Source organism: Pollachius pollachius, assembly GCF_949987615.1.
Source record: "Pollachius pollachius genome assembly, chromosome: 15".
In the NCBI taxonomy this organism is placed as follows: domain Eukaryota; kingdom Metazoa; phylum Chordata; class Actinopteri; order Gadiformes; family Gadidae; genus Pollachius; species Pollachius pollachius.
In genome coordinates this window covers 18,612,331-18,637,582 of record NC_136948.1, presented here as the reverse complement: position 1 = coordinate 18,637,582, position 25,252 = coordinate 18,612,331, and the positions used below count along the sequence as shown (strand labels likewise).

The 25,252-nt window shown below is 42.8% G+C and overlaps 1 protein-coding gene across 9 annotated transcripts; it reads right to left on the bottom strand.

Moving 5' to 3' along the window:
- LOC307087397 (NACHT, LRR and PYD domains-containing protein 3-like) lies at positions 1 to 25,252 on the bottom strand. Of its 9 annotated transcripts, XM_079752963.1 has the most exons (18): positions 22,307 to 25,233; positions 21,568 to 21,848; positions 20,460 to 20,639; positions 15,048 to 17,221; positions 14,811 to 14,927; positions 14,077 to 14,193; positions 13,803 to 13,919; positions 13,609 to 13,728; positions 12,415 to 12,528; positions 12,189 to 12,258; positions 11,773 to 12,004; positions 8,374 to 10,159; positions 8,031 to 8,204; positions 5,940 to 6,113; positions 5,300 to 5,473; positions 4,887 to 5,060; positions 4,664 to 4,710; positions 1 to 3,190 (listed from the first exon to the last, which is right to left on the bottom strand). In XM_079752963.1, the coding sequence occupies exons 4-18, from the start codon at positions 15,128 to 15,130 to the stop codon at positions 2,523 to 2,525; spliced, it is 4,167 nt and encodes a 1,388-aa protein (XP_079609089.1). In that variant the 5' UTR covers positions 15,131 to 17,221; positions 20,460 to 20,639; positions 21,568 to 21,848; positions 22,307 to 25,233; the 3' UTR covers positions 1 to 2,522. The 9 variants fall into 9 exon arrangements, with proteins under 9 accessions (XP_079609089.1, XP_079609090.1, XP_079609091.1 ...); XM_079752964.1 differs by having other exon boundaries at positions 15,048 to 15,144; positions 21,568 to 25,233; XM_079752971.1 differs by having other exon boundaries at positions 3,150 to 3,565; positions 21,568 to 25,233.

The following is a 25,252-nucleotide window of genomic DNA, read 5'->3' as shown; positions in this document are numbered from 1 at the left end:
TTGAATCCACTTTTTTGAGTTTTTTATTATCATGATGCTTTAATAACAAATAAAACAAAAAAGTAGTCCCTTACATGTACACAATAAACAGAGGGACTTAAATAATAGAAGCAACAGAAATTACAAATCATAAACCCATATCTTTAATAATTGATCATGTCAAGGTAATTCAAAACATGAACATCATTAGCTTTATCCAAAGACCATTTGCATTTTGAATATACATCTGTTTTAAATCGGGTTCCATCTTAGTCCTATCAAAATATAAACTGCCCTTTATTAAACTGTTCAACAAAATATCGATACAAATTACATGTACTATAAATCCAGATTGAAGATGCATTTTACATTAGAAATTAAATCTTTGTAAAACCTGCTAAGTAAACCCTACGGAAGATCTCAAAACTCTTAAGTATAAGTATATAATACATCCACACAATACACATATAAACTGTATTTATATATTGTATTCAAACATGTTTGTGTGTGTGAGTAATTATGTGTATTTACCGTAAGACAATTAAAAGAAGAATCCCAATTAAACTCTGAGTTCCTTTTACTGGCCGGGTGTGGCAATAAGTGTAGACAAATGAATACCGGTGTCAATTAGACGCCGGGTCTGTTTTTTCTAGAATTTGGCATTACATTGGCATTCATGGGATTTTGCTGACGCTTTTATCCAAAGCGATTTACAACCATTCATTCACACATTTACACACTGACGGTTGAGTAAACCAGGCAACCAATGCAACTGCCATGAAACAATAACAAGAAGAAGAAGCGCGAGATTGTAGCTCGAGTAAACGTTTAAATGCCATTGCGCCACTGAGAAAGAAGTACGACCTGAAATTTAAGCTGTCAGCGGTCAAATTTGCGGTCAACAAAAAACTCAGGAGAAGCCGCAGGATTATGGCTAACGAAATCTACGCCACCGTGAGTGACAGCAGAGATGAGGACTTTGATGCTAGTGCTGGCTGGCTTGACAGAATCCCCCACCGCAATAACTTTCCTGTTAGAAGACGTACAACGGTTGCTCAGAAAGACGCAAGGCACTCCACCGAGAAGCTGGAGAATTTTGTCCCATTTGTGACACGGATGATCGAGAAAAAGAAGATAGAGGAGAAGAACATCATAGCTATGGATGAAACAGCAGTGGTCGGCTCAACTACAGTGGATACAAGAGGTGCGCGCAAAAACTACAGGCCATGAGAAGAGTGACTTAACAGTGGTGTTGGCTGCGAAAGCGGATTGGACAAAACTGAAGCCTTATGTTGTGTACAAAGGGGGTATCAGGGAAGTCAAGGCAATGCATAACATCAGTGGAGCGATGGTAGTGTCCTCCAAAAACAGGCTGGATGAACAAGCATCTGACTGCAGACTAGCTGCAAAAAGTGATGGGAAAACTCAACTTCTGTCCTCGTCCCCTAGCCTGGGATTCGTATCAAATAAGCACTGCCACCAAAGCGGAACTCAAGCGCGGCTACAACACAACCATGGCTGTCATACCGGAAGGTTGTACAAGATAAATCCAGGCCCCTGACGTCGTTTGGAATCAGCCGTTCAAAGGTAGTCTGCATGAATCCTATGACAACTGGATGGCAAGGGATTTGGACATGGAATACACCGCAGGAAGGAACATGAGAGCCCCAGCTCGCCGCTTATTAGTAGCCTGGGTGCTTTAAGCGTGGAACAAGCTGGATACAGAGCGGGTGAAAAACTCCCTCAAGGTAGGTATGTGTGTGTGTGTGCGTGCCTGCATGCGTAATTGAATTCCGACTGTACTGACAGTGGAATACCGTAGATTCCTTCAAGGTGTGTGGCCTGACAGTGGCAGCTGATGGCAGTGAGGACCACCTAATCCACTGTTTTAAAGAGGGAGAGCCATGCGCATCAGGGCGAGAGCCGTTGGTTCAGGCAAGACAGGGAGAGTTGGCTGAAGTCGGAGAGGGAGAGGATGAGAAGAACGATGAGGAGGAAGAGTTCAACAACGAACTGGTATTTGAGGACGATTGTGATGAGGAGGAAGATGGTGATGAGAAGTAAGAGGAGGACTTTTGGTCATGGTAATTTATTTTACAGTATATTGGTGTGCCACATGCTTGCCCAGTTGTTTTACCGGTAGCCTTCATTCATGTTTTTTTTTTTTGTTTTTTTATGTGTTTCAGCCAACAAGTTCTGGACTACCGTATAGCCAGGATTTGGCTACCGGTATTATTGTTCAGCCTTTGGCCTACAGTATTAACATATTACGGTATCTGCCTTGCTTACAATGCTTTTGTGTTCTTTTAGTTCTTATTTCTTATCATATAAGGGAAACAGTTTGTTAACCAATGCAAATGCGGTACGTAAGGCATTAAGAATTCATTGTTAAGACGGTTTAACATATCCCAGTGATTTAAGCAATGTAGTCTATCTGATTTTTTTTTACATACATAACTGATTTGTTAAAAATCTTTTTCAAGTGCAAATAAAGGTTGAATTAACTACAGTAACTTTCGGCTTTCATCCTTTCTAAGGTAGGGTTAGCTCTCTGTCACTCTCTCTCTCTCTCTCTCTCTCTCTCTCTCTCTCTCTCTCTCTCTCTCTCTCTCTCTCCTCATACGAGAGGTGCGCCTAGATGCGCGGTCTCTCGGAGCGAGATCAAACTGACACAGAGACACTGATGCACCATCCCATAAGTGAAACCCAGGGAGGAGGTCCTCCTGGGTGAATGTGGACTGGAAGGTGTGGATATGTGTCAGTGTGTCTGAGGACCCTCCTACATCTGGGGACACTCTGTAGAAGGACAGAGTGCCAGCAGGCCGGTCCAGATACACTCCTACTCTGTTGGAGCCAGCAGGGGGGAGACGTATGGCTGTTTCACTACTGTTGTACAAGGCAGTGTAATGATCATCATAACAAGAAAGACTCCAGGAGTTGTTGTTCCATCCAAGCCAACTGTCATCACCCAATCCTTTCCTTGTGATTCCTCTGTATGTCACTCCTATATAAACTTCTCCTTCCCTGTTTACCTCCCAGTAACAGCGGCCAGTCAGACCCTCTCTACACAAGAGATGGTGATGTGAGTCAAATCTCTCTGGGTGATCAGGATATGACTGGTCCTCTCCAATCCACGTCACCTTTCTGTCGTCCATAGACAGAGAGAGTCGTCTGTGGGCTGTGTTTGGGTCCAGTTTGAGTTCAGAGGTGTCTGACGGGAGAACAAGACATGATCAGGCTGCTGAAGAATTTATCATCATCATCATCATCATCATCATCATCATCATCATCATCATCATCATCATCACGAGTACTATTCTCTTGCAGTACTAGTTGGCAGTTGCTTACGTCTTATTTTGCTTATCCTTTCTGACTTGCCCACTCACACAAATATTAACATAAAATGTAAAAAATATAAATATATCTTAATAGATTCTACAGAGGGCTGCTGCGCTATGACTTTTAAAAGCAATTGTGCATTTCGTGTTGAAGATAATTAAAGTTAAACTCAATAGCAAATCCAATGTAAGTGTGATTGGCTGACAAAAGACTGTTACCTACACAACTGTATAAACTGCATCTTCTCCTGCAAAATGTACACAAATACATATTATACAGCAACATGTTCAGCAAAATGAGTAGATTGCTCCTATGAAATATCTAAGCAATATTTTTCTTACTTTAACAGAAACAGGAATGGCGAGCCCAAATAATCCAAAAGTAGCCTTCTTTAAATGGAACTATAGCCATTACTTTTCTATCCAAGTAATTAAAGGAGCGAGTGAAATCGTGAAATGCACATTATGCCCTGGACAATGTGCCTCTCCACATCGGCGTCAAGCTATTCAAACATCTTTTAACGTTGCATGCTTCCATGAAATGAGTGGCCAAGACCACCGAAGGAGAAGGAGAAAGTGCCACAAAAGCTAAGCAACTAACTAAAATAGTATAGATTTGTGTTCATTGTTTCTGTTAATAATGTATTGTCTTAAGTGTCCATATTCAGATTTACCATAAATAATTGAACATGTGCGTGTATTTTAAGTTCCGTTAAAGAGGGGTGGAGGCGGGTTCCAAATTCTTTGACACATTTGAGCATTAACAAATGTACTTGAAAGTTACGCAATAATTACTTTCCACAGTAACTAGTTACTTTCATAATTTGTAGCTGAGTAAATAATTTAGTTACTCAGTTACTAATTTACTTTACTTTTTTGGGAGAAGTAACTAGTAACTGTAACTAATTTCTTTTTTAAAGTAACTTTCCCAACACTGTACACAAGTGCACATACGTAAACATAAGTACACATACAAGCTATATACTGTATACAAAGACATGTACACATACGCACACCACCAAACCTCCACAAACATGCTGGAAATAGATAAACACAGAGAACGTATACATACATATACAAGTACATAAAAATACACACAGGTGTATACATTCCTACACAATACTACTAATAATCATAATAACTCAATAATTAACAATAATAATACCTACTTCACACAAGTAGGATTAATTGTGACTGTAAACAATATTAATGTTAGATAAATGATGTCAGCCATAATCTTCATTCCCAGTAGGATCTGAATGAACGGACATCACCTCCTGCTGTTTGGATGGACTTTGCATGTTAATAGTTTGCGTTCTGATAAATCAAACTAAACAGACACTTACACTTCTTTAGAGCTGGTTTCAGCCTCCACACTCCACCGTGCTCCACACTGGGGAGGAAACAAAGTGAGAGCAACATGGTAAAACATTTACCTTCATCACCTGCTGTCTCATCACTTTCTACACAACATGAGTAACAGCTGCCTTTTCAAACCCCTTCATCTAGCAGCAGCTTGAACCCTTGTAGGAGACATTGTCCCTGTGTGGTGAGCTGTCCTCTTCATACCTGAGAGTGTCCAGTTTAAAGCGTGGATCCTCCAGTCCAGCAGAGAGCAGCTTTACTCCTGAGTCTCCTGGGTGATTGTAGCTCAGGTCCAGCACTCTCAGATGGGAGGGGTTGGAGCTCAGAGCTGAGGCCAGAGAAGCACAGCCTTCCTGTGTGATCAGGCAGCCAGACAACCTGCACACACACACACCAACACACACACGCACACACCGACACACAAACACACACACACACACACACACACACTCACACACACACACACACACACACACACACACACAAAGCCACTAACTGGATGAGTTATTCTTTGGAATATTCTATATTTAGGAGTGTGAATTGTAACTATTCTTTATGAATATATGTTAAATGTCTTCTGATATTGAACCTTGTGATGCACTTTGAGTAAAACTGACCTGAAAGTTTCCAGTGTACAGTGTGGACTCCCCAGTCCAGCAGAGAGCAGCTTCACTCCTGAATCCTTCAGATCATTGGTACTCAGGTCCAGCTCTCTCAGACTAGAGGAGTTGGAGCTGAGAACTGAGGCCAGAGCTTCACAACATCTCTCTGACAGATGACAGCCATTCAGCCTTTACACACAAAAACACAACATGTAAGGAACTGTAATTAAAGTTGTACAGGAAATGTAATTATTAGACACGTTTCATAAGTTTAACTAATGAGCTACAAACAATTGTTTATTACAGAGGGGTCAGATGGTTAACTAAAGATCAAAAAAACTCCAAAACATTGTCTTAAAAAGGTACTTTTAAGAAGAGGATGTTTTTAAACTTTACTTAACAACTCTCAAGTCCACTTTACTGTCTGACTACATAATATTGAGTAAATGTAGAAAGTTACACAACATACACCATATAGCATCATTAAAAAACGGAATATAATTTATACCTTATGTCATGGCAACAAAAAAATATGTTGAGTCATTCAAATGAAAATAATATATTTATATCTATTAACATTTATGGATGTTAACCTGTTAAATGTCCTTTAAAAAGAAAAACTTGTGTAATTGTTTGCACATTGAGTAAAACTGACCTGAGAGTTTCCAGTGTACAGTGTGGACTCCCCAGTCCAGCAGAGAGCAGCTTCACTCCTGAATCCTGCAGATCATTGTTACTCAGGTACAGCTCTCTCAGACTAGAGGAGTTGGAGCTGAGAACTGAGGCCAGAGCTTCACAGCATCTCTCTGACAGATGACAGCCATCCAGCCTTAACACACAATAAACAGGAACATGTTAGGAACTGTGTCTAAATGTTTATGAGGATTGTAAACAAACTGTTTTAACATACATGAAAAAATATAATTAATGTTAATAAACTGGACCTTTAAATATTAATTGTAGATGTTACATAGATGTTAAATTATTAAACAAAATGAATCATTATTCTTCCCTAAAAAGGACAGATAAAGAGGCTGTAATTAAACCTTAATTACAAACTCCACCTTACTGTCTGACTACATGGCAATTGGTAGAATAAGAATGTCATACAGCATACACCCTATACCCTAATTAAAGATCCCATGGCATGAAAATTTCACTTTCTGAGGTTTTCTCACATTAATGAGTTCCCCTACCTATGCTCACCCAGTAGCTAGAAATTTTGTTGGGTGTAAAATGAGCACTAGGCATTCTGCTCCGCCTTTGAAAAAAAGAAGCTCAGACGCGCCATTTTGGAATTTCCCCCATGTATCATCATAAGGGGAGATGCCACCTCCCCTTTCTCTGCCTTGCCAGCCCAGAGAATTTGGCCCGCCAATGAGACATTGAGCAACGACCGTGCGAGCGCCACATGTGTGTGTGTGTGTGTGTGATTACACACACTGTAACGCAATTGTTGTACACTTCTTTGTTATTTGGAAACCGTTCTGCTGTGGTGCTATGGCGCGCAACATGTCGGTTCTTTGACGTCTCTGGTATTTCCACAATGAGTCTGTAGCTGGGGTTATCTCAGCCATGGTTGAGAAGGAATTGGGCGAAAGGAACTTTGGCTTTGACTCCCTGAAGTACATAAACTGCGACATGGAGGAGAAAGGGATTGTTGCCCGCGATTGTCTCCCGCCGGAGTCCCACTGCCCGCCGCCTGCTGCTGCGAGGCATCACCAGCGCGAAGCACCACCACCAGGCAGCCGGCAGCAGGCAGCCGGCAGCAGGCAGCCGGCAGCGGTTCAGTCTACTTCAGATTGATGTGAATGTGGAAGAACCAGAGACGTCGGTGAACCCAACGCAGTCGTTTGTGATTTATAATATCATCTGGAGGCGCACACAGCTTTTTGCCGTGATAATATGTATTATATGATATAGATATCTATGTATAATATGATATTATTTAGATATAGAGCTCCAGGACTCCCACCGGAGCACCCGGAGTGTTCTAGAATATTTACAAAACACGGCCAAAGGTTGCGTGTGCCTCGCCATTACGATACATTCACTGTAAACAGAGCGCATGGTACCGTGGTCGCAAGCTGCTCAGGGCCACCCTCCTCCTTGACCCGCCTGTCTCCTCCTCATTTGCATTAAAACTACAGACACCGAAACGGCGCGTTTGGGGAAAGCTCAATGTGCGACTGGCTCATAATGGCTGTAATTCTGCACCACGGCTGAATTTCAGGAACGTCTAAAAATAATGTGTTAGGGGCCCACTAATATCTATATTAAAGCATCCATAAAGTAGCATGCCATGGGACCTTTACCAATCTTTAAAAATGTATTACACGGCTTTGTTGAATAGTAGATAGATTTTGATAGGTCATTCACAGCATTCTACGGTCTGATATTTCTGTATAACTTATTGTTGCTATGAATAACACACCGTTGATGGGGTGGATATTCCCAATGAAGAATCTTGATTACTATTTTTTAAAGCGGAAGCAATTAAATCTTTTTTAAATCAATAAAATCCTTTTTGAGTTGTTATATTGTTATAATGATGGCCTATCTGTACATTATCCCTAAATAACATGCCCCTTATACTGTCAAGCAACAAAAATATAAATATGTTAAATAATTATCCCTATGAAAATAATATATTTCTGCCTCTTAACCTTTCAGGGTGTAAATATGTTACATTTCTTCAGATATGGAACCTTGTGGTGTAACTGTTTTCACATTGAGTATAACTGACCAGAGAGTTTCCAGTGTACAATGTGGACTCCCCAGTCCAGAAGAGAGCAGCTTCACTCCTGAATCCTGCAGATCATTGGTGCTCAGGTCCAGCTCTCTCAGACTAGAGGAATTGGAGCTGAGAACTGATGCGAGAGCTTCACAGCATCTCTCCGACAGCTTACAGCCATTCAGTCTTATAACAAAATATACAGGGACATGTAAGTAACTATTGAATGTAAAATAAATGAATAGTTGCTGTTTTTTGTTAAAACTCTTAATGTTTTTTATATTATTACTTTTATATTCTCATATTATGTTTATTGTGTTATTAATATTGTAATACATGTTATTAGTACACCTACAGAGATACTTTGGAGGCTTTGACCACTGGCAGCAGCCTCAGAAGGCTCTCCTCTGAAGCAGAGTATTTCTTCAGGTCAAAAACTTTCAGCTCCTCTTCTGATGACAGTAAGATGAAGACCAGAGCTGACCACTGAGAAGGGGAGAGTGATTCTCTGGAGAGACTTTCTGATGTCAGGTACTGGATCTCCTCCACTAGAGAACGGTCATTCAGCTCATTCAGACAGTGGAACAAATTTATGCTTCTCTCTGGAGACAGATCTCTACCTATCTTCTCCTTGATGTAAGACACTGTTTCCTCATTCGCCCATTGGCTACTGACTGTCTGTCTGAGCAGACCTCGTAAAATAATCTGATTGTTCTCCAGAGAGAGGCCCAGGAGGAAGCGGAGGAATAAGTCCAGGTGTCCGTTCTCACTCTGCAAGGCCTTGTCTACAGCACTTTGGTAGAGGAAGATGAGTTTATCTTCCCAGGAGATTGGTTGTTCATTTGAGAGCAGATTGACACCAGTGTCGATCAAGTACAAAAAGACATGAAGGGCAGCCAGGAACTCCTGGATGCTCAGATGGACAAAGCAGAACACCCTGTCCTGGTACAGCCCACACTCCTGTTTGAAGATCTGGGTGAACACTCCTGAGTACACTGAGGCTGCCCTGATATCAATGCCACACTCTGCCAGGTCTGCCTCGTAGAAGATCAGGTTGCCTTTCACCAGCTGGTTAAAAGCCAGTTTTCCCAGAGAAAAAATGATCTCCCTGCTCTCTGAACTCCAGTGTGGATCTGTTTCAGCTCTCCCATGGTACTTCCTATCCTCCTGGATGGACTGAACCCTAAGAAAGTGGATGTACATCTGAGTCACGTTCTTGGGCATCTCTTTTCCTCTCTGGGATGTTTTGAAGATGTCCTCCAGAACTGTAGCACTGATCCAACAGAAGACTGGGATGTGACACATGATGTAGAGGCTTCGTGATTTCTTGATGTGGGAGATGATTGTGCTGGCCAAGGTCTCCTCTCTGAATCTCTTCCTGAAGTACTCCTCTTTCTTTGGGTTGGTGAACCCTCTCACCTCTGTCACCATGTCAACACACTCTGCAGGGATCTGATTTGCTGCCGCAGGGCGTGTGGTTATCCAGATGCGAGCTGATGGAAGCAGGTTGCCCATGATGAGGTTTGTCAGCAGCACGTCCACTGAGGTCGGCTTTGTGACATCAGTCAAGGTCTGGTTGTTCTGGAAGTCCAGAGGAAGTCGGCACTCATCCAGACCATCCAAGATGAAGACAACTTGGAACCGGTCGTATCTGCAGATTTCTGCTTCTTTGGTTTCAATAAAGAAGTGATGAAGGAGTTCGACCAAGCTAAACTCTTTCCCGTTCAGTAAATTCAGTGCTCTGAAAGTGAAGGCAAATGTGAAGTCTATGTCCTGGTTGGCTTTGCCTTCAGCCCAATCCAGAGTGAACTTGTTTGTTAAGACAGTTTTACCAATGCCAGCCACACCAGTTGTCATTATTGTTCTGAGTGGCTGATCTTGCCTAGTAGGTAAGGGTTTAAAGATGTCTTCACATTTGATTGGTGTTTCCTGGTTAGTTGATTTCCTGGAAGTTGTTTCAATCAGTCTGACCTCATGTTCCTTGTTGGCCTCTTCACTGCCTCTATCTGTGATGAAGAGCTCAATGTAGAAGTCATTCAGACCTGTTGGCTGTCCTGCTTTAGCGATTCCCTCAAACACAAACCTGAACTTCTCCTTCAGATGGGACTTGATTTTACCTTTGCACACGACGGCGACAGTACCTAAAATAGAAAAAACAGAAGACGATATTATGCTGATATTTCCACAGTTATATGATTGGTGTAATGAGAGTAGTATAAAATATTGTACTTTAGATGTGTTTTATAACCTACTAAGTAGTGCAATCATTCTTGTGTATCAGTGGAAAGTGACCTCTATACTGATAGACAAACAATAACCCTTCATATCTTCCTCTGTCGCATTCCTTCCCGGCCACGCTTTCTCACTTGAACCGCTGTCTGCCGTACCTAATGAACAGTCGGAATGGTGTCGGGTAAGGTCCCAGCAACTAAATTGCCACATTAGATGAGAAAGTCACGACTGTATTGGAGTCTGTGAGGCTGGTTGCTTTGTTGAAAGTTCATAACAGTCCCAAGAGCAACCATGTTCATAAACAAAGCACTCATTACATCCATGATGACTCCATGTAGTTAAAAGACTGTTAGAACACCATTCACATGGCGGACAGGTTAAAACCAGACAGACGGGTTAAAAAATCCATGTTAAAAGACAGAACAGCAAACAAAACTACTGCTGCTTGTTGCCGCAAAAGGTGCAGCCAGGCATTTCAACTGGTGGATGACGCGGATGGAGCAAAAGCTTTATTGACGGTCTTTGATTTGTCTGCTGTCAATCATTCTGCACACCCGTCCGCTTTCTATACATATATATTTATATTGTGGCAGAGGGCAGGGAGGAGTGATAATTGAAAGGAGATTTCTGGCAGCCTGCTGGCTCCACCCCCAAGCCTTACATGGACTTCCTCCATTAAACGATGCAAGCCTGAGGATCATTAAGCTGGGGTGCTTGGGGTTAAAGGGGAGAGCAGGCTACCACACGGGGGGGGGGGGGGGGGGTAGCAATCTACAGATAGCATCTGTGTGATCTTCTGGAAGGAGAGAGAGAGAGAGAGAGAGAGAGAGAGAGAGAGAGAGAGAGAGAGAGAGAGAGAGAGAGAGAACGGACTGATTACGGATTGTACCCTAACGGAGGTGGATTACTCTTTTCCCACCCTGGTTGGAAATACCCGTTAAATAAATCACCCTGACTTTGAACTGCTCTCTGTGTTGTGTGGTTTACTATTCAACTTGGAAGCGTGGAAATGAACCTGTAGGTGCCCTCAGTATCATCAACACAAAAAAAATGAAATAGAAATTAGGATTTATAGAATAATAGCGCTAGGGGTTAAAATGACCCCAACAACACAGATGTGTACAAAATGTGTTTTTTTTGGGGGGGGGTTGAACTCATGTTTTCGATGTTTACCCCATAGAGTTACGAAGTCATAATAAATCTAGCTGAAAAAAGTATGTTAACCATGTTTATAGACACTGTTAACATTGAACCTAACATAATAGGAGGGTTGAGATAGCTGTTGTTTTGCTGATAACTCTAACTCTCTCCGTGCTGTTTGCCAGTGCATTGCTGGACTAGCGTATAATCTTTTTTTTTTTTCACATTGAAAATTTAATTCTCACATTATGTAATTTAGCCTAAACAGAACAAATAAGTGTCTCATACTGCCCTTCAAAATAAGCATTTCTTCTCTGTTTTCAAGATAATAGTCTCTACTGCCCTTATTAGTAATTTTCTTTTCAGTTTCAGGGTCTCTTACCGCGCCACAGTTTATCTGCCAGTTCCTTCTGGTTCATCTCCATCAGACAGAGCAATGTGATGTCTACCACTCCCTCTGTGGCGCGCCTCCTCTGCTCCTCGTTCTTACTATCAACCTTCTCCTCCTCCGCCGCCTTCTGACTCTCTGAGTATTGTTGGTAATCTAGGAAAAGAATCCTCCAGAGCTTCTTCAGCTCCATGTCTAGAAAAGCGTGTGCGTTCTTCTCAGCCCTCTGGAACAGAACAAAAATCAAGGAGAACTTTACTCTGAATTAACTGAGGACATCAGAAGTATCTGTCCTGGATTCATGTCCCGCTGTTCTAAAGAGGCAAGCCTGGAGACTATTAGCACCACAAGAGATGCTTTTTAATGTTCATGTAGAGCTCAAGTCAAATGTCTTGGTGGACATTACACACCTCGATCAGCTCTGTTTGAAGCTGCTGTACAGACTGAGCACTGGTAACCTTTGACCTCTCATGGGGTTGTCTGCGGAGAGAACATACACACGCACACAAAAACACAACACACACACACACAAACGCACTCGCACACACACAAAAACATACTTTAGATCTATTTTATTTTTTTTAACTTTACTAATAACAACCAACTGTTTTGTTTTCATTGTATGATTGAATCTACCTCTTCTTTCTGGAGGGGCGGCCATCCTTAATGTCAGGAGGATGACCCATAGACCAGTCACTCTTCATGGAGACACAGCTGGGTCCAGTGGAGTCTGCTCTGTCCTGCCACCTTCTAGAAAAACAAAAAGCATCTGGAAGTTAAGATTTGTGGATGTCATTTAATTTGATCATTCATTGCAGGAACATTCAACCACATTCCTATGAGGGTCAGACTATTGTTATTATCACAATAAGCACTTACATTGGAACATACAAAAACAACACTAATAACCCTTCATACTATACATAAAAAGTGTTTTTCCACAATGTGTTTATCTAACAGAGAAATTAGGGCAGTCAGTTTATACATGACTACACAGACCTGTGATATTCTTTATGTATTCTGTTCTTCAATACATCACGTTTAAAAGACAAACAGTTTAACATGAAACATGTACAAATCTGCGACAAGTAGTCTTATGATTCATTATTCAAATTAAGAAATCTAAATAAGTCCCCCGAGCCAAGACCAAAGTAGCACCAAGTGATCATGTGATCAGGCATTGGTACTGTTCGGATAGACTGTTTTATACTTTATCATCGGTCTCTACATCTCCAATGACAGCTAGCATACGGCCCAGTGAAGGGTTTTTTATTGGGACCAAGAAGCCATGCGACACGGAGGGAGGCTGAGGTACAGCCCTCTGGTTCCCAACAGGACCGTCATAGCCCCCTCTGGTGGTCATTCAGAGAGGTTCTGCACTTTGATTCAACAAGCATCAGAACCACCGGGTGTGTTCCACTGAAGCTGGACTGATGCGTGATGCGAGTGTGTTTTTCTGTTACTGCCATAGCCGTGTTGCAGATTCACATACAGGCTTTGGTCCCACCTTACTGAACTGATATTTCATTTTCCACTCCCGGTTAAAATGGCGATTTTAATTGTCTACCGATCGCCTTATCAATGTGGACAACCACTTTTCAAATCTTGAAACGCTCGAAATGGCGGGTCCAAGGGGCGAGTCTTATTGGACAAAACGGTTTCTGCCGATTGGAGGAAATTGAACTGGCTCTAATTTTTGCTCAAGAACAGCTTTCTCCTTGGGGTAATTGATCCTGATTGTTTATGTTCTGATTAATGATCTGCAGGCCGGATGAAAATGATCTGCGGGCCACCAGCTCAATAGCCCCAATTTATTATCTGAATCCTCACCTATTCTTAGAAGGCGGGTGATTTCCATCTTTAAACCTATCGGGTATATCCATAGACCAGTCACTCTTCATGGAGACACAGCTGGGTCCAGGGGAGTCTGCTCTCTCCTGCTGGACTCCTCTTGAAAAACAAGAACCACGATTTATGGACTTTTGATAGAAGCTGTATCTTTATAATATCTGGCAGATCCTTACCTTTTCGCAATAGACTGATTTCCATCTTTAAAGTTATAAGGTATATCCATAGACAAGTCACTCTTCATGGAGACATAACTTGGTCCAGGGAAGTCTGCTCCCTCCTGCTGGACTCTTCTAGAAAAACAAGAACCGGGATTGAACCATGTCAACCACATCACTAAAACAGCCTTATCCCTCCTCTCATTCACACCATGTCAACCACATCACTAAAATAGCCTTATCCCTCCTCTCACTCACACTACCTCCGACAGGTCACTGTTTAATTCCTCACCTCTTCTCAATACACTGATTTCCATCTTTAAAGTTATGAGATTGTTCCATAAAGCGGTCACTCTTCATGGAGACACAGCTGGGTCCAGGGGAGTCTGCTCTCTCCTGCTGCTCTGGGCTTCAACACAACACACACACAGCTGTTACTCATACTGCAATTTTTATGCGGACAAGATAACTATTCTTACCAGGTAGTTTTTAGGTGAGAGTATTCCACTTGTTGACTGATTTTCAATCTTTTTATTCATTAATTATCTTAATAAGTAACTTGTTACTGAGATGTTATTAATGGCTCTAAGCAACCTAATGCTAGAAACTAGAAACACAAAATTATAAATCAGTTTGTTCAAGCACAAAAATGCTTTCTCAAAGTCAGAGTCTTATTTCAAGCATGTTATCCTTTTCATATCTTATATTAAGAATGGACAATTACCAAATGGAATTCACTGTTTTATTGTTGATCTTGACCATAGCACGGTCAATCGTTTAGACAAAATACAGTACAGAAAAAAAGACAGAACCCTTTTCCTCGCTAGAGAACTACCAGCCTTAATGCTCAATTCGGATTCATTGCTCTTCCTGATTTTTTGGTTTGTTCACCTTGTGTTTTAAATGTTGCCAATTCGACGAATGTAACATTGATTTTGATATGAGTGATAAGACTCCAAAACAAGAACCAGGATTTATGGACGTTTGAGAGAAGCTGTATCATTATAATATCTGGTAAACCCCTACCTTTTATCAATAGACGGATTTCCATCTTGAAACATGAAAGGTGGACTCATAGAGCGGTCACTCTTCATTGAGACACAGCTGCGTCCAGGGGAGTCTGCTCTCTCCTGCTGCTCTTGGCTTCAACACAACACACACACACACACAGCTGTTACTCAGACTAATGATGGAGTCATGATATATCACTGCTGAGCTCTGAGATGGACAACAGTCACTGACAGTGAGAGATCCTCTTCTTACCGCTTAGCTTTGCTCTGGCGGCCATGTTCCCCAGACAGAGTGGTTTTAGAGGTAGGACCCCCCTCCTCTCTCTCCTCATCCATAGCAGACTGGAGACCTGGACAAACACAACTACATATAGTTTCTGTGGATTGTATTTGAGTAGTGGACAGGAAATTAGTGTAGAGAAACGTGAAAGGTGGACTCACACACACACACACACACACTCTCTCTCTAGCACTATCTATGTCTAGATCTACGCACTCTATCACTCTCTATGTCTAGATCTCATACATACACTATCACTATCAATGTCTAGATCTCAACACTTTATCACTATCTATGTCTAGATCTCATACACACTATCACTATCAATGTCTAGATCTCATACACACTGTCAGTATCTAGGTCTAGATCTACATACTCTATCACTCCAGCCCCCCAATTTATCCTCCCGGACCCTGGACACATTGGTGGTTTATTTGAATAAATAAAGCGATATCATCATTAGCAGTTCTAAGAGAGAAAGTAAAATCCGCAAGCTGCTGATCATGTCAGAGAAGGTGATACAGTCGTATTAAACAAAGACGTTGAAAGATGGTGTGATCTATGAGAGAGACGCAGAGGAACTGTCCTTAAGAGGCTTTTGTCGGGATAAAAAACAAGTGGTCAGCAAAATAAAGAATATGTTGGCGTTTTTGCACTTGTAAATGGTTATTCACGTTTGTAGCCTACACTCAGGCGTGAACTTATTCTTGCATGCCGGTGTCTTCATTGCTAAAAAAATAAAAACATTCGGGAGTATGTAAATGAAGGTATGACCACACACGTTACGTGCGTAAGAGGCGTTGAAAATCGAAATTTTTGCATATGGAACCATTGGTTTAGGCGCGTAGATGCGTTACACGCGCTAACGCCTCGTGCCCACTGCACTGTCCGTCAACGGACGTCGGAAGGCGTGGCTGACGGATCGGGGAGCTTTCCAGGGTCGTCAGAGCCCGAGTAGTGTCACAGTGCCTAAATTTGCATATGCGATCTGATTAGATGATGGATCTGTCGCTGCCGAAAAAGTTGAACATTTTTCAATTTTTTGAGGAGCCGATGGATCCAACGGAACGGACGGATCCACAATGCATTGCACGTCCGTCCCCATTTAAAGTCAATGGGGATCCGTCAACGGACGGATGCAGTGGGCACGAGGCGTAAAGCAGCGTGTTAAGGCCGTCATACACCGCCGCCGAAGCAGCGTGTCAAAAAGACAGCCCCCATTATTCCATATGTACTAGCCCACACCGGCGCCGATTTGCCGCGCCGCCCAACTAGGCTTTACGCCAATGTTCTATTCCCTAGTGTCGCCGCCCCTGAAAAAGCATTTTTTAAAAGCTGGTTTGTACATCCCGGGTCCCGTAGGCACCTCTATATCTACTCCTCACCACTGGATGTCGCCCTGTTTCATTTGTGAGAAACAATCACTAGAATGGATGACGAGAGACTGGTCGTCGAGGTGAAGAAATATGCCGAATTGTATGACCAAAGTTCCCGTCATTACAAAGACAACTCCAAAAAAGACATTGCCTGGCGAGCCATAGCTCTGGAGATTGGCTCTTCAGGTGAGAAATCAACAATAGTGGACTGGAAAAGTACCCAAACCTTTAACCATAATGGGAAATATTCGAAAGCAAGTCACATAATATATGGCTAATCACACCATGTAGGTAGAAACCAGATTACTTGTAATATATATATTTTTATTTAAGGCAAGGCAACTTCATTTATGTAGCACTTTTCATACATGAAGCAGACTCAAGGGGCCCTATTTTAACGGTCTGAAACGCAAGTGAGAAGCGCCAGAAAAGCTGAGTCCTCAAATAAATTTCGGCAAAGAAAACTTAACACACATGATATGCGGTAACTGTGGTTCTATTTAATGATATAAGCAATACATTATAAACATCGTTTTTTATCAGTATTGTATGCATTATCGTGTAACGGGTCCACAAATGCACAAAGGCGAGCAGGCAGGGGTGCTGTCCCTCAGCGGGAGGTCTCTTTTATTGTTTTTAAAACGAGAACACAAAAACTCGTAACGGTAACGAAAAAAGGGGTTCGTTCCCACAATGTCTCTCTCTCGGGACTCGTGTGGGTTTCCCTCGTGCGGGATCTCGGGGTCCGTGCTCCGGGTTTTCCTTCTCCTACTACAACAGAAAGCAGGCAGATAAGTACACCCTCCCTGATTGACCTGAGTGCAGACACCTGCTCACCACCAGGTCCAATCCCCCCGGCCAATCCCGTGCACTCCCAACCTGTCCATACTCCCCCTGCAGGCCAGACGTCGCACGTCCCCCCACATATCGTTATCGACTTGTGTTCCTAATATGCATGTGTCACCCCGTTAATATACATTGCCATGGACTGTATTATGCGTTACGTGTTTAGTTTGCGTGTTTAAACAGATGGATACACACGCGCGCACCCGCATTCATTAATTCTTTTACAGATTCACACACGTGCGCCCGCATTCATTCATTCTTTTTAACACTCACTCGTGGTAAAACAATGTTTTCTCACGATCAAATACTCATCAATCCCAAAAGTTATGGGCATGTACACGATGTCTATGTCAAGAAAATATGTGTGTGCTGTACAGTGTTTGCAGATGTATTTATTTAAGAGTACAACTTATTTCCGCTGTATCAGCTGTTCTTTCCCAAATAATTTACCAAGAATGTGTGGCTAGGTAGATGAGAGAAGCAAAGTGTATGCGCGAGGTGCACAAGCAACATTATGCATGCGCCCTTAAAATAGCATTTGAACGCGCCACTGACTTTAAACCAGGGATTTCCTGGTTTGTGGCGCAAGTGGTTCCTGAAACTGCAAAATAGCACCAGGGAACGTTTGCGCCAAAACACGCCTCCTAGTTTCGCCGAACCGCCCCTTGGGGCGCAAGATCATTCCCTAAATTTACCGACGCGTGGCGCAGGAGGGAAAAGAACGCTCTGCGCCAGTTGCAAACTAGCAACGACACATGCGCCAGTGATTAAGTCAATTGCACTGGATGCAAGATAGGGCCCAAAGTGCTTCACAAAAATGCATTGTCATGTATTAACTGTCTCTCTGGTATCAGATCATGTATTAACTGTCTCTCTGGATTTAAGGAAAAGTAACATTAAGTGTCTCGAGCACTCAAATAAAACAGACTGGCTACTGAGTCCAGCACAGCAATAACATCACTGTATTTATCCCGAGGGATATATATATATATATATACAGTGGGGCAAAAAAGTATTTAGTCAGCCACCAATTGTGCAAGTTCTCCCACTTAAAAAGACGAGAGAGGCCTGTAATTTTCATCATAGGTAAACCTCAGCTATGAGAGACAAAATGAAAAAAAAAATCCAGAAAATCACATTGTCTGATTTTTTAAGAATTTATTTGCAAATTATGGTGGAAAATAAGTATTTGGTCACCTACAAACCAGCAAGATTTCTGGCTGTCACAGACCTGTAACTTCTTCTTTAAGAGGCTCCTCTGTCCTCCACTCGTTACCTGTATTAATGGCACCCGTTTGAACTCCTTATCAGTATAAAAGACACCTGTCCACAACCTCAAACAGTCACACTCCAAACTCCACTATGGCCAAGACCAAAGAGCTGTCAAAGGACACCAGAAACACAATTGTAGACCTGCACCAGGCTAGGAAGTCTGAATCTGCAATAGGTAAGCAGCTTGGTGTGAAGAAATCAACTGTGGGAGCAATTATTAGGAAATGGAATACATACAAGACCACTGATAATCTCCCTCGATCTGGGGCTCCACGCAAGATCTCAACCTGTGGGGTCAAAATGATCACAAGAACGTTGAACAAAAATCCCAGAACCACACGGGGGGACCTAGTGAATGACCTCCAGAGAGCTGGGACCAAAGTAACAAAGGCTACCATCACTAACACACTACGCCGCCAGGGACTCAAATCCTGCAGTGCCAGACATGTCCCCCTGCTAAAGCCAGTGCATGTCCGGGCCCGTTTGAAGTTTGCTAGAGAGCATTTGGATGATCCAGAACAGGATTGGGAGAATGTCATATGGTCAGATGAAACCAAAATAGAACTTTTTGGTAAAAACTCAACTTGTCGTGTTTGGAGGAGGAAGAATGCTGAGTTGCATCCAAAGAACACCATACCTACAGTGAAGCATGGGGGTGGTAACATCATGCTTTGGGGCTGTTTTTCTGCCAAGGGACCAGGACGTCTGATCCGTGTGACGGAAAGAATGAATGGGGCCATGTATCGTGAGATTTTGAGTGAAAACCTCCTTCCATCAGCAAGGGCACTGAAGATGAAACGTGGCTGGGTCTTTCAGCATGACAATGACCCCAAACACACCGCCCGGGCAACGAAGGAGTGGCTTCGTAAGAAGCATTTCAAGGTCCTGGAGTGGCCTAGCCAGTCTCCAGATCTCAACCCCATAGAAAATCTTTGGAGGGAGTTGAAAGTCTGTGTTGCCCAGCGAAGGCCCAAAAACATCACTGCTCTAGAGGAGATCTGCATGGAGGAATGGGCCAAAATACCAGCAGCAGTGTGTGAAAACCTTGTAAAGACTTACAGAAAACGTTTGACCTCTGTCATTGCCAACAAAGGGCATGTAACAAAGTATTGAGATGACCTTTTGTTATTGACCAAATACTTATTTTCCACCATCATTTGCAAATAAATTCTTTAAAAATCAGACAATGTGATTTTCTAGAATTTCTTTTTTTCATTTTGTCTCTCATAGCTGAGGTATACCTGACAGCATGTGCTGCCTGCCCACCTCTGTCCCCCCCCCCCCCCCAATCCTCTCCATATCCTCAAGGTTGTTGCCTTCCTGCTCGTCCATCCATCTCTTATTATCTGCTTGTTGAAGAAGAAAGGTATGCAGTATGCACGTTGTTAGCACAATGGCATCCACTTTGTTAGGGTGGAGGAAGATCTCTTAAAGATGTGCCACCTGGATGTTAGAATGCCAAAGGCAATTTTAACCACATTTCTGGCCCGTGATAGTCTGTAATTGAAAATGCGGCTCTCCCGGAAGATGTCGCGTCCAGGATAGGGCCTCATCAGATATGTTTTTAGAAGGAACACAGCATCTCCGATCACTGTGAACGGCATGTCACCCAGATGTTGAGCAGCGGGTATGACTGCATCCTGAGGGACCTTGAGGGTTGCAGCCTCCAGAACTCTGCCCAGCGCAGATGCAGCCAACCCTCTGATATCACTGGACCTACCATATGCCCCGATGTGGACCACCCTGAAACAATAGTCTGGGTCCACCAGGGCCATGAGGACAACAGAAACTTTTTTTTTATAATTAAAATACAGGGTGCCAGATCCGGGGGGGTGCCTGTGTGGAGATGTGTTTTCCATCAAGGGCACTAATGCAATTTGGGAAGTTCCACCTTTCCAAGAACGTCGCCGCTATTCCTCGCCACTCATCCTCGGTTGGCGGTGGCATGCATGTCCCCACCATCCTCAAATTAATGGCGTCACAGGTGTCCTTGATGGCGTTGGAGGCCGTGCTTTCGCCCAAGCGGTAGCTGAAAGCAAGGCTTGCAAAGGAATCTCCTGTGGCTATGTACCTGTAAAAGAGGAGAAAATAGTCGGCAAACGTGTTTGATAATTTACTTATTTCCCATTTACAGTGGGAGATTGCAAGGCCAGGTGGAAGGGACTGAGGGATTCAAATGCACCTTCCAAGTGGGTCTGGGGCAACAAGCCAGCGGGACTGGAAGTACGCAAACCTCATGTCCTTTCTGGTGCCCTTTATGCCGAGCAAAAGGTCAGTCCCCTTGCATGAATCATCATTGTAAACCCAGTAACAAATCATTATTTGCATTATTTGAGTAATTTACAGTTGCAATTGTTACTTCTAGCATCATAGGCAATTTGGAGGCCTCTGAGCCAGGGCAGAACCCCCAGGAAGTGGAGGCACAGGAGCAGCAGGAGGACCAACACTGTGGTCAACGACAAGCTCCTGGACTTCATCACAGCGCCACCACCAACAGCTCCAAAAACAACAACTGCCTGTGAGCATTTTTTGCTGAGTTTGGTTCCTCAGCAGGACAAACTCAATGCCAGGAACCAAACAAAAGCATAAATTGCATTTCTGCAAGTCCTGGACGACCTGGAAACCTCCAAAGAGAGCAGACCAATGCAATATGCTGTCCCACCCCAGCCATATGAGATACATAGGTCTGTCTCGTCAGATTATTGGGAAGGGAGTAGACACCCACCATTTGCTTCTCACCATAGTCAACCCTATGGGTGAGCCATCCTCCGAGAAGGATCCACATTATGAAAGATTGTGAGAGAGCCATGGGCCCCACATTAGTATTATTTGTATTTTCTGTTTGGACCAAATAAATTGGGTCCTTTTAAGGAGACCTGGGCACATTATTTCTTTAATTTATTGTTTTTCAAATCAATATTATTTGTATAGCCCTTAATCACCATTACAGTCTCAAAGGGCCTAACAGGCCAAATATTTATGATGTCTTTAAGTTTTACCTTAATGTGACCGCAAGCTTTTGTTTTGGTTCGATGGAACGTCTGTAATTTGTGTCCATCTTTGTAATATCAGGAACAATTATTGAGGATTTGGTCCATCTCCGTGGCATTCATCCTGACATATTTGCGGTGCCTCTCAGGATCTGTTTTCTTGTGGTATACCCCCTGTTCTTCTCTTTGTTCATTGATGGGGTGCACCCAAACCCTTCGTTTTCTCCTTGCAGGCCTACGGCGCAGCAGAAGAAGGGTAGCCACCCTCTGTCTGGCAACAATTCTTTGTTCTGTTGAAATAAAAAAAACAATAAAATCAATAAAATGTAAAAGAGCTTGTGTTCAATTAAAATGGATAACTACTGGCTGCATACATGTAAATGTGGGGCTATGTTAAGGCTATATAGATGGATAGATAGCTACTTTATTGGTCCCAATGGGGACCAATAAAGCCATCCAGTAGCTCAATACAATAAATACACACAATAACAATTGGCCTTAAAAGGTGACTGCACTATATACTAAAAAGGCTTAGTAGAAGGTCATGCACTAATGGAGATTGTTGATGCAGTAGATGAATAATTGCACAATATAAAATAAATAAGAAATAAAACGAAGTGCCCTACAAACTAAGTTGGTAGATCTGCTGCTTGAAAACATATTTTCACTGCGCAGATTATACATTTTTCAAATTATTCAGCCAAAAAAGATGGAAAATAAATAAACTAGGCTAAAATAGGCTACTCACCAATGGCGTTTCGTCTCTTTGTTGCGGTTGATCGACAGGAGACTTCCTGTTTTTATACTGCAGCGCGACCGTTGCACCGCTTTCTGTTGTGCTAGGGGCGGCTTTTGACGCGCGTGAAATGTGCGCCGCTGCGCGTCGGCGGCGGTGTGTGAAGGCCTTTAGGCGCGTGTGTGTGCTGAAACGATGAGGAGGTGGTGAAACTCACACAGCTGTGAGCGCCTACGGAGGATGTCATGCACTAGAGTTTAGATTCTCTGCCATGAACAGAAATATTATAGGCCTTTAATTACACGGGTCTTCTTAATGCCGTGAAACGCTCCGTTCACTTGCATGGGTAGTAGTCCGGTAACTTGTCAACCCCAGCATCTTCGGTTGCTAAGCGATGTCAACCTCTTTGGCAGACTATTTCTCTGCCAATCAATACTACGAATGCTGGTAAATTGTAAAAAGACACACCATGTGAAGTTATTTTTTCGTTTTGACAAGTAGCCGCGTTTTGACAATAAGCGGGATAATATATAGAACGTCGCCGGTCATTATCGAAAATAAGCCCCTTCAGGGCGAAGCAAGACACCTCCGCTGGGCGGGCTCATCTAGCTGCGTAGGCGCATAGAACCATTTTTGTGACACACAATTATCAAGTGTCAGGTTAGGCGGGTTACGCGTATAACTTGTTCAATGTGGCCGTACCAAGTTTTACGCACCTAAACAACGCATCTACGCGCGGAGTTCAAAAAATTGAACCTTTCATGCTTCTACGCGTGACGCTTAGCCGCAATAGCCAATCAGCCTGACCCGACGTCACTTGCAGAGAGACGGAGGACAGGCGCTCCGCAGCGCTCCGCAGCTGATATGGAGCGCCTGTAGTTGGTGTCCTGACGGGAGAACCTGGCACCAACCCGGGCTAGCAGGTCATCGAACATGGCCCCAGCCAACCGACAATACCGCTGGAACCGGCCATCATCCAGGCGGAGTTCCTGGAGGAGGTGGTGAAACTCACCCAGCTGTGAGTGTAGTAGGCTGAATATATTTTGATTTGTATAATAATATTGATTGACGCAAAAAAACGGTTTACAAGCTATTATTTTGAGTCAAAGGTATTTATTTAATGTGTTTATTTTGGTCATAAGCCATTCTCAGTATTTCCCTATTTTGTGTATCATTGTGACTTTGTTTTGTGAACAGTTTACAGGATTCTATGGTCTAAAACAGTACATGATTAATCTATCATCCTGTGATCAGTGTATTTTGGTGAGCCGTCGACCAATTGCTCTGGTCTGCATCAGTTATGTAGGGGGCGCAGTGTGTTTGCTCTTCAGATCAACTCATGTTATGAAGAAGAGACACAGCGTCGTCTGATTATTAATTCATTTAATGATCATTTCACCCCTTTAACAGGTAAATACTGATAACAGATGGTTCACTGTCGATTATTATGTGTTGGGCATAATGGGGAATGTATTGAAGTGCATCAGCATGTTGAAATGGTCATGTTAGAGGGTTTATTCAGCTCAAAAGATGCTTGTTGAAGAACCACATGGCGGCCGGCGACATCTTTCGCAATACAGTGTGGTGCGTCGCTGCATGGCGTGTAGGCCTGGTTTACATGCATTTAATCCATTTTGGTTGTGTATAAATACAATGTGAAGGTTATGAGTAAGCTACAAGCTAAATACATTTGTCACAAGTGGAAGCTAAAAGCACTGTTGCATTTAAAAGGGATAAAAACAGTTTGAGTAATGCATTTATAATATTACAGTTAAAATGGAACAATACATGTTGACAGATGCCATTGCATTTAAGAACATTTGCTGCACTTAATGATTTTGTTCTGGTATTGTAACACTTGCAGTGTTGAACCTATACATAAGTGCCTTCTTTAATGGGCTAGTGCCTTTATTAATGTTCATGAGTATGATGCCAGAGTTATAGTGTCAATGGTACGTTGTAAAGTTGGTTTAATTGAGGCTACGGATATTTTCTGATGAATGTTATTTTGGAATAGTTGATGATAAAATGGAAACCGGGTTATTACAGTAGTGTTGTTGACATGATGCTGCTAAATAATTGTGAATGTATATGGAAGAATGTGAAATTGATTGTGAATGTGTTATTGCCATGGTGAATTTGTTATATAAATAGATCAACTCATGTTATGAAGAAGAGACACAGCGTCGTCTGATTATTAATTCATTTAATGATCATTTCACCCCTTTTACAGGGGCGCAACATGAGCGCCTACGGAGGATGTCATGCACCCAAACACGACAGCGTTTGGGTTTCCTACTCTCCTCGAACTCCCACAACAAATAAAGCGCAGCGATGGTGGTGATCTCAGCCATGTTTGTGGAGCAAAAGAAAAGTAGCGGGGGAAAATAAGTTTTGGGCGGGCTCATCTAGCTGCGTAGAAGTGTAAGGCGCGTTGAACCGTTTTTGTGACACAATGATCAATCGGCAGGTTAGGTGCGTGGCCGTTACCTTTATTCCAAAGACGTCTAGACTCCGTACGCAGCCCCGCCTTCTCCAGTGAGCTAAGAAGGCCCGCGCCCTGACGAACGGGGGGTTTTTGATCGAACACTCAACTTCGCTATCGCACCAATGTGAACCGCTTGCCGCCACTTTTTAGGCGGAAAACATACTTCAGTACGGTACAGATGGCCTAGTGTGAGTGCGCCCTAATGACCCGTCTCTGTACTGTCTTACCCCTACCTGCTACCTAACGACCTGTAATCAGAGTTCTCTGTCAGTCTCTTTGGATAAATATTATTTTTGACAAATAGCAATGTAACCATATTTACTATAGTTTTGAACCATGTGTTTTTCCAGGAAACTATCCATCAACCTATTAATATGATTAAGTTTTACATATTTATGATGAATCACGGATTAGAGTGGAGTACAGTACCTGAGTCTTCTCCCTGCTTTAATGAAGTGAGCCAAACGAAA